This window comes from Hippoglossus hippoglossus, chromosome 13, assembly GCF_009819705.1.
Source record: "Hippoglossus hippoglossus isolate fHipHip1 chromosome 13, fHipHip1.pri, whole genome shotgun sequence".
In the NCBI taxonomy this organism is placed as follows: domain Eukaryota; kingdom Metazoa; phylum Chordata; class Actinopteri; order Pleuronectiformes; family Pleuronectidae; genus Hippoglossus; species Hippoglossus hippoglossus.
In genome coordinates, this window is record NC_047163.1 from 4,462,811 (window position 1) to 4,476,757 (window position 13,947).

The window sequence follows — 13,947 nt, forward strand, 5'->3', positions numbered from 1 at the left end:
TGTTTACGTAGAAAGGAGAGAAAGCAAAGTGCTAGCTCTCAATGGGAATCCATATTAGCTGAGGCTAATCACGAAAGCAATGCACAATGTAGGCGCACAAGTCAACAAAATATATCACACATCCAGTTGCCTTTAGTCATTTTAATAAAGAATTGCTCAATATTATCTTTATTTTTTTTAGGAAATTGGGTCATTTGGAGTCCTGAAATATGTTTGTTGGCTATAACAGATTATTCAATAATATTAAAGATTACTCCCCCCTTAAATAAAACAGATTTATGCATGAACTATATGCAAAATATGTGTCTTCCCTTATGCTGAGCAGATAAAATAGTGTATAGAGACTAAAGGGTATCACTGTTTTCACTCTACCGGATCAGTAGATGGTTAAATCTATAAAACTAGAAAGTGAAATTTATATATCTGTCCTGGAGGCGGTTCCAGTTCCAGTTCAACAGTATAAATCCAATCTCCATTGTGAAAACTTGCTTTCTTTCCCCCGCATTATTATATTATATTACAAGAGGAGTGAATAACTCAAAATACCTCAGATTGAGCCAGGAAAACCACTTTGTTACTATATTTCTCAAAGATTGCCTTTTCTGCACCTGCGTGCATAAAGCTCCGAGGCATTTCCTTACCAGAAAATTGCAAACAGATATTTTAACGCTTTCCACCAAAGGGAAAAATGGGAACACGTTGGATTTCAGGCGTCATAAATAACGACAGCCTGAAATTATTATTAACACGTCAGGTTTTTCTCTCTATAGCATTTGTCACTGTAGCTTAAATACACAACATAGCTCCACCGCTGGAGTGTGTCCTTGAAGCAGCTTTGCCCACCAACCACAGCAGGTTTCATAATGCATCAGTGTCCTCTACTTTTTTCTTACTTTCCCTGAGTGAGGTGTTTTTCTCTGTGTGTGTGTGTGCGACGTCATGGTTTGAGTTTTTGCCGAGTGGTGGGTTTGAATTTTGACACGTCTGACTCTGCAAACGATTATTTCAACTGCAAAGCTGTTTTTTTTTTTTTTTGGAGAAAAGGTCTTCGGCCCCACTCAGCCGGAGGAAGCCCGGTGCTCGGTCTCTCTCACTGGCGATGCACTGGGGGAAATCAGGGCCACTCTTTCAGGACCTTTTACTTTTCCAGCATTACTAATTCAATTCACTGTGGGAAGAGACTCTTTTTTCTTTCTCCTCTCTTGTGAGCTGTCGCTTCCTCATTAGCTGGACTCTTAACCCGCTCCTCGCTGACAGCACAAGACAAACACCCGCTTTCAGCTTCTTTCAAACACCTCCTCTTCACATCTCCCTTACACTCCTCCCTTCACGTTTGCATATTTCATTTGTTCAAAACCAAAAATGCAACTTTCCTTCTTTGGAGGAAAGTTGTCTCACCCCTGGTGAACTCCTGCCAGAGCCTCGTGTCCTCAGCATTTAAAGACCAGAGGTGACTTTTACTTCCAGGAGCTTCGGGCTTTGAAAACCTTTGCTTTTCTAAATAATTGATCAAATTCCAGTCAAAGCTTTTTTCATTAAGCTCTTCCGCGTCTCTTCCATTTCCTTTTCACCACTGTGGCTTTTTAATTATGCACCATTTTTATTCTTATAATTTCAGATTTTTAATATGCTGCATTAAGTTAAGAAGGACGGAGATATCATCATTAGTGATTATCAGCAACGCCTCTGGTATCACTGATATTAAAGCTGAAGTTACTGCTAATTCGGAATTCTTTTGATTAAAAAGAAATTGGAACTTCGGCAGCCAGGGGTCTCCCAATCAAATCAATAACAAAAGACCCGGTTTGATGATGTCATGAAGCAGCGTGGGATCATGGGAGTTGTTGTCTTCACCACCCTTGCGGATGAAAATCTACCTTAAACAACTCCGAATGAAAATCACGTTCACGGATGAGGTTATGAATCAAAGTTTTATTCACGTTATGCAGCAAACAACAGTGAATAATCGTTTTTTAACTTCTCTATTCGTCGTTTGCCCTGGAAGTTATAACAAAGACGGGAAAAGAATAAGGTAAGAACGTTACCTTGAATAAAATTGGGGGATTTCTGTTTTGTTTTTATACATTTTAATGGGGAATTGTTATAGATTATATCGTTTAGAAATGGGGTCATTTAGAGTTCTGGAAAAATACAGATACAGATACAGATTAATCAATAGTTTAGATTTTAAAGAGCTCAGCCTCATAAAATAAAACACAAATCTGTGATGATGAATATATTATTAGAGACTTTAAAGGGGGGGGGGGGTGGGGGGGGGGGGGGGTAATACATGAGCGTGCACAGCTACACGTTGTGCTGAAGGAGTAAATGACTCCCTGGTCTGGTAGTAAAACAGGTTCTGTTACACCCATGCATGATGATGTATTTGTCATCCTATCTTGTTTACTTCAATGTCTCCACAGCTTCCCCCCCTCCCTCTCTCCTTCCTCCCACCCTCTCCCAGTCACTCAGGCACTTGCCTTGATCTGTAGAGGTTACGAGAGCTCTCTTGTGTGGCTCGCATACAAAGACGGCTACAGATACTGTTAGTGCAAGAAATGAAAGAGGGGGGGGGGGGGGGGGGGGAGACGGCCTAAATCTCCCCAATCATAACAAATCAGTGATTCAACCTCCGGCACCAGGCTAAGCAGATTACTGTCATTTTCCACCACTTGTCCCTTGTAGCTAACAACCTCCAATTAGCAAATCCCGCTGTGCATATCTGTGCCCTGACGGGGAGCCACCATGACAAGCAAAGAAATTAGAAGTCCTGCATGTTAATCTACCGTGGTCTGGCAATCTGTGTCATCGTCAAAGCACTTTCGGGGGGGAAATACATATTCAACAGCAGAAAAAGGCAGCGACGGCAGCGAGAACAATGAACAAGAAAGTCCCAAAACAAACAGCCACCGCGCTGTTGACTGCTGCGAGCAAACGGAGGATGTCGACTGATGAGGAGGACGAGAGCGAGTTTGTTTGAATGCGCTGCGAGTCATGTTACTACACCTTCAGCAGAGGAGATGACATCCAGTGCTGTTACTTATTTTACACAAAGAGGAATAAAACACACACAGAACATACACTCAAAACAAAAAGATAAATCATCGAGATGAATCTTGAGAGAATAGAAATTAACTTTCAGCTTCTCACATTGTAATTAGTCAGATTTGCAGCATGTTTGGTAATAAAAGATCAGAGCTGCTGATTTAATGACATCTGCTGTGTTGTCATTGTGTGATAAAAACCTCTTAACGCCAATGATCATTTTAAAATAAAAAATGCATGAAGGAATATTCTGTGTATTTTAATTGTCTCGCGATGACCTAGTTTGTGTTTGGTGTTTTTAAAGCTATCAAAAGAAATGCAAAGCAGATTTGTTTTAACTCCTTAAAAGAGAACATATTGTGCTTTTTAACTTTTTCTTTCAAGTGTGTGATATTGTGTTCGTACAATTTCTGCAAAGCTAAAAAAGCAGCAGAGGGAGCTCCTTTTCCCCACTGCTCCTGAACGCCTCGTCAGCAGCACGGCTGATACTTGTGACATAACTTGTCCCACATTTGCATAATGTACACATAGCCGCCCCTCTGACGGAAATTGTGAGGCACTTTGAACTGCACCAACCTGTGTTAAAGGTGCTATGCAAATAAAGTTTAAAAGATTGACTGAATAGGGCATGTGAACCTGAATATGAGCATAACATGTCTCCTTTTAAAAGTTTGGAGATACAAGGTTTCATCTAGTAATATATACATTTAAAAGGATTTTGAATGGAGCCTTTACCTGTCTCTGTTGTGCCAGTTTGAACGGCAGCCCGGCAGGAACAGTCTTGGGCTGCAGACAAAGGGCCCCTGACGTGGAGATCTGTTGGTTCTGGAAGTGGAGACTCGAATGCGGCTGATTCTGGCACGTCGAAGGCGACTGCTGCTGCTGCTGGGCTGAAGTCTTGTTCACCGAGCTCGTCATGATGGACATCGGCTGACCCCCGGCAGAGTGTGGAGCTTTGGGGCTGAAGTGCAATGTGGGCTTGGTGCTAAGAATCTTCATGTCCAAGTGATGTGAGCCGCTGTGGCCGTTTGACTTGAAGAGGCAGTTGTTGATCCCTTTGCTCTGGGCGCCGATCCTCTGCTGGTTAACCTGCGCCGGGCCGGAGACCTTGTCCTGGGGGAAGGTGCTGGTGGAGGAGTGGCTGTTCATGGCAGGAGCCCAGCTGGTCAATCCCACAGGTGGCTGTTGGTGGTGGTGATGGAGCAAAGAGCTCGGCTGCTGCTGGTTTGCCGCCATCTGCTTCAGCTGCTCTGCGTGGGATATTTCTGGCCAGCAGGGCATGGCTCTGGGGTGTCCTGCCGGAGTGTTGGGTTTCTGCGTAGTGGTGGTGGAAGAGGTGCTGGTCAGTGTGAACGAGGGCCCTGCCGAGGCCGGGCGAAGCTGTGGCGAGCCGGCGTGAACCTGGCCAAAATCGTTGGCCAGGTTCTCCGTCTTGATGGGCTTGTCCATCAGGGAGCACAGGCTGGCAGCTGCGCCTGCTGAGCTTGGCCGACCTAGATCCAAACCGAATGTATCATCCTGTTTCAGCATCTTCTCGAACTCCAGGTCGTTCAGCGGGGACACTGTCTTTGTCAGCTCATCAAACAGATCCTGGAGATCTGGGTCAATCTGACTGCCACATTCATCCTTGAAGTCAAAAATCATCTCTGTGTTTGATTGGCCGCACGACGGGACTTCGATGGGCTCCTTTTTCATTTCCTTCAGGGTCATGTTGAAGATGTCGGACCCCACTCCGTGAGGCATCATGTAATTCTTCCTCTGCATGCCCATGGCCGATGACCCTTGAAGAGAGTGAGACTGGGTCAAGTTATGGTTGCAAGGCCCATGTCCCAGAGCGCCGGCGTCCACGCGGACCCTCTTATAGTCCGATCCCGAGAAACCGCAGGATAACCCATTCTGCTTTGGTATGTGTCCCGGTGCATGTCCCTCGATCTTTCGTCGCAGAGATCCTTGGAGCTGCAAAAGACAAGAGAGCAGAGTTTTAAAACCTGGTCTGAAATAAACACAAAAGCCTTCAGCTCACCTACGGTTTTATGTATTTATTTTGAGACCAACCCTAAAGAAACCCTTGTCATATCTTGGCTTTAAGTCTTGCACTTGATTCCTGTCAACCAATTTATATTGCGGCGATAGTTCTGTGCATTAAACTCCAAAATCCAGTTCAGAGTATCAGCATGTAAATTAATCCAATTTCACAATTGGCTCCGAGGCCTGTAGATGCAGTGCACTTGACGAACTTGTGAAATTTAGGAAGATTACTTTTTTTTATTAATAGACAGTTTCTTCTTTCCAACAGAGATTCAGACTGAAGTCACCCGGTCCCATTGCACCGTTGAGACCACGCAGATACACTCGGATGGAGCTTAAAATATATAAATGTGTTTAACGACCTGCAGTGCAGCGCAGCAATGAGGGAGAAACGCTGCTGCAGCACTTAGAACGTTGTTTTTATATAATGTAGTTTGAGCGCGGCGGATGGGGCTGAGAAGATAGTTAGGAATCTGATACAGTCGACAGACCCGAGAGAGAAGAATAGGGTCTTTGTCTGTTTCCCTCATTTGCATACATTATATCTTCATCCATTGTGCTTCCTCAGATTGCAGAGTTTCTCCTTTGTGGCTGAGATTTCTGCTTAACATGCTGGTGCAGATATCTGACTTCCTTTTGTCCCAACTCCGTGTTTTCCATTTAAAAGGTGCTAAGCACACGGCGACGACTCACAACTCCAACCAGCACCCCCCCCCCGTAAAAGCATTAAAAAAAGCAAAATTCTCCTCCATGTTATCAAAGTGAAAAAAACAGGATTACTCATGTTTTCAGATGTTATCCTCGTGTCAATAGAATAATAGTTTCCTTGCGTCATCGTCAACAACTCACTGAGAAAGAAATTGTTTACGCAGCGGCACAGTGTTGTATACACATAAAAAAACGTTTTGTGTCATTATCTGACCATCTTTTAATGTGGCGCCTGCATGGAAACCAAATGACTCCGATCCTACGCCGACCTGAACACCGGAGAGAGGAGTATCAGAGTGATGCATATTTCACTGTGGGAACAAATTTGAGTCATCTCCACCTGCTGGCACACATTGCATTAAGATGATTCATAGCCTGAGGGTTTGGAGCGAATCCTGTACTTCACTACATGTTCTACTCCGCTCGTGTCTGAGTTACTTCTGCTAATGGTCTCAACGACTGCTTAGAGACGGGCCTGCATGCTCACATTTTAATCAAGGCACAGAGGCGTCTCTGCCACTGAGGACGTTAATGGAGAATCTCTCCTGCGCAATTAGCTCTTTTTTCTGCAGAAGATCAGACTCCCTGCTTTTTGCCTTTAGCTTGGTGAGTGCAAGCATTTTTTCAAAAGCATGATTAACTTCCAGGTAAACATGGGGCTTATTTTAGTAAACACGTGCATGAGCTCCGGGACAATGACCAATGTGAAGGCATAACAAAATAAACCATTCACCAAATCCCACTCGGCCAAACACAAAGGGAGACTGATGTCAAAGTGAGAGTGGCCAGTTTGTTTCCTTTATTTATTTTTGCCAACAACATGCCGTCACTGTGTGGAACTGCAGCTGGAGGCAGAATCCTGCTTCTCAACTTTGTTTGCTGGTTGATTTACAAACCTCCTGACATCTGAAAAATGTAATAACATTCTGTCTGTGTGCAATAAAATGTTCTTGTTCGACATGTGACTCAAACATGTGTCTTTGGATGCAGTGAACAGCGATTGTATTATAACATGGCAATAATTAAATGAAATGAATGTATAAATTGGGACAGAAAATCTTAGTTTCATGTCTTTATTATTATTATTATTATTAGTAGTAGTAGTAGTACTTATAGTAGTAGTAGTAGTACTTATAGTAGTATAGCGATTGTAGTAGCTTCCTTTTAGTATGACGTATTTGGTTGTACTATGTATTATGTATCTTAGGCTGAGCCATATAGCTGTACTATTTATTATGTATGGGTATAATAATACATATCACAACATTTCACCTGATTGATTATAGCAATAATTTTATTTGATGAAATGAATGTATATAAATGCAGAGTAGGAAAATGTAGTACTAGTAACCGTTTTACATTAATAATTAATTAACATTTTCATTATTATCATTAACAATAATAATAATAATAGTAGTGCTACGTATTTCATATACTCTACTTTGCTCATATGTGTGTGTAAATAGGTAATAAATATATAATATGAGCAAAGTAGTGTATATGAAATACGTTACTTTGAGATTTTACATGTGTATATACTGCACTAACTAACTTTTGTGTTCTGTGTCTAATTGTTTTTGCCTGATTTTGTTCAACTCTATTTTTATTGTATTTTATCTTTCATCCCCCATAGGGATCAGTAATGGACGATCTTACCTTTTACCCTGTGTATAGTGAAATAAATAGATAGAAAAAAGCAATAACTTATTTGAAGTGGAATAAACTTTGACACAAAAGTGAGGCTGACTTGAAAAATCCTTGACCGAGACGAGAGAGAAGCAGGAAATCTTGTCCGATGATGTAATGGCAGCCGGGTCGGATGATGCCAGCTCAGAAAATTACAGAGACACATACAGTTCAAACTTGGAAATGTTCCATGAGTTCATCTACACTGTGTTTCATTCACCAGCTCCCTTGCACCATCCTCGCCGAGGTCCAGACTATTAAGCGTTGTGCTCCTCCACACATTACTGGACATCTGTTTTTCTGCAGAACCAGATGAACACAGGCCCTTCCAGTGTGTGTGTGTGTGTGTGTGTGTGTGTGTGTGTGTGTGTGTGTGTGTGTGTGTGTGTGTGTGTGTGTGTGTGTGTGTGCAGCTCGTGCACTTTTTCTCTCTCACTCTCCTTCTGGAGAAGACAGACAGGAGTACTCCTCGTGGTTCAAGGCACCGTCTGAGCAAACACATCATGAATAATGGAACGGACAGTGGATGTGTTGCAAAAAGCCATTGTGAGACAGGGTAGTCTCACTAGTGCCGCTGTGCCATTTATAAAATGGACTGCGGTCAAGGGCAGTTCTTCATTCAGAATTCAAAGCCGAGGCTTCTAAAGACGTTCTGCAGTTTGGGCGAAGGTCAGATCACGCGTGCATCAGGATGTTACCGACATTCAAGTTTAAAATAAATAAATACACAAGCTCAGACACTTGTTAAAAATAATTTCCAACAAATAAAGGAAGGTCCTGTTCACTCGGCGCTCAGATGTAGTAGCCTCCTGGCTGACCTGAAATCCTCATGACAGATCTCCAAGTGATCTGGAAATAGATTTTTTGATTAACATTTAATGAGCTTAGAAGCTCGGAATCACTTTGAAAGTGACTCCTGCTGCATGAGAGGCTCAGACGTACATAGTATGTATTATATACCCGTCATCCTGGAGATGAAAGCGTAACAGTGTTTTCTTGGGTTGGTAAAAATGTTAATTCATCTATTTTCTGAGCTGGTAGCGAGCAGAACGTCCATTTGAGGAATTGAGTGATACAAAACCAAGGCTGACAAAATTATTTCTTACTGGAAGTTGGAACATTTCAAATTTTAAGGATTTTAACAAAAGTCCCTTTTCAAACAACCCACTAACACCAGCAAACACCTATATACCGGCTAATTTTGGTGTAACGAGGTTCAACTCCTTTAATTGACCTACTAGCGGACACACACTCCCATTTAAAAACTATATTAATGACTGAATCAAGAATAGATTTTATTATCTTACTGCTCACTGATCCCCTTTGACAGTGGCAGCGAGGAACCTAACCTTGGCCATGTGAACAGAGGCTATCTATTCCTGGGAGCTGGGTGGCTGGTCGCTCGTGTGTCACGCTGAGCAGTGTGGTGATGCTGAGCACTGTGGATGGAGCTCCGGGTGAGCCACAGCACCAGGCCTCCCGGTACCATCTGTCACACCGGTGGCACAGGCCCCTCGGAGCCACGCCATGCTTCCAGGGTATGGGTTTGAAAAGTGTTTGAAGGTTTTTTTGTTGTTGCCTGTGCATGTGTTTTTGCGTACAAAAGTGCGGCTCCACAAAAAAAAAGCCCGCGCTCGCCAGCCTTTAATCTATTCACCAGAGTCCTGAGACATGTTGCAATCCGCTCCCGCAAGAGTTAGAAACCTTCCTCTCGGCATCTGACATGGAAAAAACAGCCCCAAAATAAAGGAATAAATACCGCTATTGTGTTTCTAGGGAGACATAATATTTATGCGGTTCTGCAGGTTGTGCACGGTTACAGGAGGGGATTTCAGCTCGCTTATTGCCAGATAAGAAACAAGAGCCCTCTCAGTCCGATGCCAATGATCAGCTGTCATGCAAAATTCAGCTATCTGCCTGAAAACAATGTGGAGGGCTTTGTTTAATTACAGGGTTTCTGTCTGAAGCTGTAAGCCGTGACAACACTGTAAATCCAGGGAAACGGAATCAAACATCCTGGAGAACTTGACATAGTTTATAATGGAGGCGGGGAAGCTGAGGCTGCTCCAACAGAGTTTTCAGAATAATTTATTTGAGTTTAGTTTCAGTCAGATCGGGTCAGAGGGGCGAGTTTATGTCTTTGCCCGCGTCTGTGTGTTTTTCTGTCGGTTTGTTTTTCTCTCAGCAGGATTACGCAAAAAAAAAAAAAACGACTGAACGGATTTCTACAAAAACTTCGGGGGAAGGAGTTTGTTTGCCTCTGACTTACAAACAACGCCCCAGGAGGTTGTAAGACGCGTTCGCGACAACACAGGAGTCTCTGGTGCACTCGGGCGATGCAGGTGCAGCAGAGGCAGGAAGTAACGTATTAAATCTGCTGCTAACAATCAGATGTTTTTGTTTAAAGCACATCAAAAGAAATGTCGGCCTCTTGACATCTTCATTGCTGTCTTCTATAAGAATGGCACTGCTTTTTTCACCCTGATATATTTGTATTCTTTAATTGTCAGTTTTGCGTCCATCATGTGTTCGACACGTCATCGACACGTCTACTCTCACACTGTTAGTCCTGCGGAGGATCTCCTGCTTTTTTTTCATGTCGGCTCATGCGGACATTCTCCGGAGTTCTTACTAGGAGGCTGGGCAGAGAAACTACGGCGAAAATCTGGAAGCTCTCACTCAGACATTTGCGTTGTCTCCGACGAGCCCCTCCGGAGAATGTCAGGAGATTATCCTGACATAATCATTGCAGGTCGGAAAGCAAGTTAACGTTAGAAGATATAGAGCTTTTCACTGATTTCTCAAAGAATAATTAATGGTTCTTGATAAAAACTACCAGGCATATTTAGGGGACTGATATTTATGGGTGTGTTCAATTTTGTGAACAATTATGACTCTAGTTCTACATATTTTGCTTGTTACTAAGTCTCGGCTAGTTTTTATTGAGAATTACAATGTGTACAATATGTTTTTATACTATGACACAAACATGCAACTCATTACAGAGTAAATACTGACTAATACTCACAAATTGAGCATTTTTAGTTTGACTTCATCAGGATCCTTATTAGTTGTTCTAATGTGTGTTTATCTTTAAACTGTACACTCATCTTTAAGCTGTTTAGCTCTAAGCCTCACGTACATGTAATTTAAAGAGATCAGCATGGCACGGGAAGTGATGCTTGTTGAGGGATGCACAACAAGAAATAGTTATTTATGAAATCTATATCTAAAACATATGCCATGCCAACAGAAATAGTGTTCTTATGAGAATCCAGCAGCTCAGCTCTTGTAAATCTTGGCAGCTTCTTGCAGCATTAAATTAAAACCTTTTCCGAGACGTTTTAGTGGATGAATTAGTCCCTGACAAAGTGATAACATCGGCGGGTTTGATCCTTCTTTACACACAGTGAATTATACACATACATGTTACAATCTTTTTCTCAAAATGGAACAACAGAGGAAACACATTTAACATGTTTCATGTGCCGTGTGGCTGCACAGGGATGTGAGCACACAGGATCATAGTGTACTTTCCTAATCAGGCTGGCGCGTGTTGGGACAAAGCAGCACACTGCAGAGGTGGGCTACTTTTGGCTCATCAGCACTTTGCATCCCCACACTTCCTGACACAGTTGTATTAGATTGAGGCTGCCCTCCAGAGAGCCGGCAGGAGAGAAGGATGAGCAGCAGAAGCAGCAGCAGCAGGGAAAAAAGAGAGAGAGAGGGAGAGGGAGAGGCGGCTTTGTGGCCGCCTGTGGGAAATGGGAAGAGATGATAAGAGCTCCTTTGAAGAGAAATCAGCCATTATGTTTACTGAAGGCAGATTTTTTCAACAGTTACTGTGGCTCAGCTCGTCGTTCCACGGAGAAACTTTGCTATTCTAACAAAAAAAACGCAGCTTGAGCACAAAATAAATCCTTTCGGAGTCATCGCCGTTCAAATATCAGCTCTCCATTATCCAAATGCACAGATTAAAGCCAGTATTCCAATCAGCCCCTGCTTTGACGTGCCCTTTAGACGAGTTTAATATGATATCCCCGAAGGCTAAAGCAGCTCCGGCTTCAGAGGAAAGTATGTAGGGGGCCCCTACCAAAAAAAAAAAAGAAGAAGAAACAAGCAATGCTGGTATCTCTGCAATCACCGGTCACTGCACAGCCATTACAATGATGAGAGAGCTTAATTGAGGGTGACAAGGTATGTGAGGCTGCGCTCGGACAGTTTGAGTCACCGGTCAAACGGATTTTTAATACAGCTGCTGCGTTTTTCGTTTGAATCTCTAAAACACAAATCGTAGGTAGTCTGGGCCGACCTATTGTCGATTCTCCTGTGAGGTACAAAGAGTCCGAGAGCCGTGTAGTTCCCGGCCCTCTGATTCAAAAGATGACAGGACAGGAGTGAAGTGATCCTGTGAACCGGCGTGTGTGTGTGGGTGTGTGTGTTTGAGGGGGTGGGCGGACTCTTGTCAAGGCCTCGCCGCAGTAGCAGCTAGGCCACGCCACTGCAGACGTACCACAGGTCACCAACATCGCAGTGACAAGCTGTCACATCACATACACCCATTGCCATGTGGCTCACAGAGCTCCTGACACCGCTGTCGCCTCTCATCTACATGTCGTTCTCCACCACGGAGACGTCAGCCGAGGAGGACCGAGGGCTCCCGGGACTCAGGAGCGATCCCGTGCAGCACGTACCGCTGTGGCTTTCAGAGTAAGAGGGATCCCTTCAATAAATGATTCAAAAGCTGCAAACGACATCGGCCGCAGAATCATTTGCAGGTTTTAAAGGAGACATGTTTCGCTTTCTCAGGTTTTCTTTCCTCTCGAGAGTGGAACAGTGACAGCTCACTTTGAGAACGCCTCTGGTTCCGGAGGTAAATCTCCCGTTCATTTCTCCAATGGACGTCTCCTGGAAACAGGCCGAGCAGCTACAAGATGAATCGAGACCATAAAGCATTTGACTGTATAAAAATATTGGAAAATGGAATAACTATGGAAGGTACGGAAAAGGTTCAACATTGCGACTTCCAGCATTATTCTTCTTGAATTTACCGTTGTTTTTAGTATAGTATTGCAATATAAAGTTTGTGTTTTATGTATATAGTTTTTCATATAGTACAGTAACCTAGTGTAGTAGAATGTTAGAAATCGTGGTTGCTCTGTTGTGAACGGAATGTAACGCTGAATTATCTGATCAGAGCCGACATGATTTTCACGGTTGAGGTAAACATTTCCATGGTAACAGCAAGTTCCACCAATCAGAGACGTCGCTACTACACCTGGGGATTGTGGGTAGTCTAGTATTTCTCTTTGACCTCGTGAATAAAACATGTTTCTTTCTTCGAACACAGCTGACATCAATACGGACTTGTGGCTCCTACATGAGCATATCAAATAGTTTCACAGTCTCTTGGCCTGTGGTGAATCTACCATGGATGGTTAAATTAATGGGAGTTTTACTTCCAGAACCACACTGTTGAACTCTGTTGTGTTAGGTGAAAGGTCTGCGGAGTTTGTCCTCACTCATAAAACAGAGACAGGCCGATGGACAGGAAGACCAGAGCCAGACATACACAACCGTACAGAATCTGATCATCACTTACATACATGCTAAGATGTTACTGTAGGTCAAAGGGTTTCATTTAGTTGCTTAAATTCTCACTGGTCCAACAACACTCAAGTTGTGGAAACACCCTCGATGAGCTCCCGCTCTCCCGATCCACATCTGAAGTGTTTCACTCTGAGCACTGAAAAATGACAGGACATGATCTATCGCCAATGATGACATGTTTCTTTCAATTGGTGCATGTACTTAAGTGTGAGAGGCAGGAGGTAAAAAACAATTTTCAGCCTGGGAAACTGCTCGAGGGTGTGGGAGGGTTCACATAAATCAAAACCTTAAAGGGCTCTCACCAGCAAAGTCTTAAGAATAAGAAACTAACAACCCTCGCAGACACCAGAGGTCACTGTGAGCATGAGAAGATCAGATGGAAATGTTCAAGTTAACAATGCTGGATGCACTTTGAGGATTTACAACATTAGAGAAGGTAAAGCTGGATAACAACAGGAGTGTAACCGGAGTCTGTAGGAAGCCTGGAGCTACATGACGTGGGTTAACATATCAGCAGCTCTGGGTTCCATGGCTGTCTTTTTTGTTTGGCTATCACATTACACAAAAATAAAAATAAGTGCTTAGGTGAAACCAAGGCATACAAATGAGGCCTGGACATAAACTGGCCGATGATTTCCCTCCATTAAAAAACAAATCCCTTGTTAAACCCGTCTAAAGCACGACAGGCATGTTTGTAGCCTTAAAAGGCCATTGCCACACAACTGCAAGCACCTTTTTCCCAGCAACTGTCAAACACAAGGCCGGCCTCCGGTAATGCCACAGGAAAAGGCCCATAAGCAGGGAACAAGTTCCCTTCCTGTTTTCAAAGACGATTCCTATGGCATGCAGAGTCGTTTCCTGCTCGCTAGG

General features: G+C 43.3%; 1 protein-coding gene across 1 annotated transcript in view; it reads right to left on the reverse strand.

Annotated features, from left to right (window-relative positions):
• zmp:0000001236 (mastermind-like protein 2) overlaps positions 1-13,947 on the reverse strand; it is a 40,707-nt gene that overhangs the window by 3,521 nt on the left and 23,239 nt on the right. Inside the window, exon 2 of the mRNA XM_034605211.1 lies at positions 3,781-5,001. Coding sequence (XP_034461102.1) covers positions 3,781-5,001 — 1,221 coding nt within the window. The remainder of the gene's footprint in view (positions 1-3,780; positions 5,002-13,947) is intronic.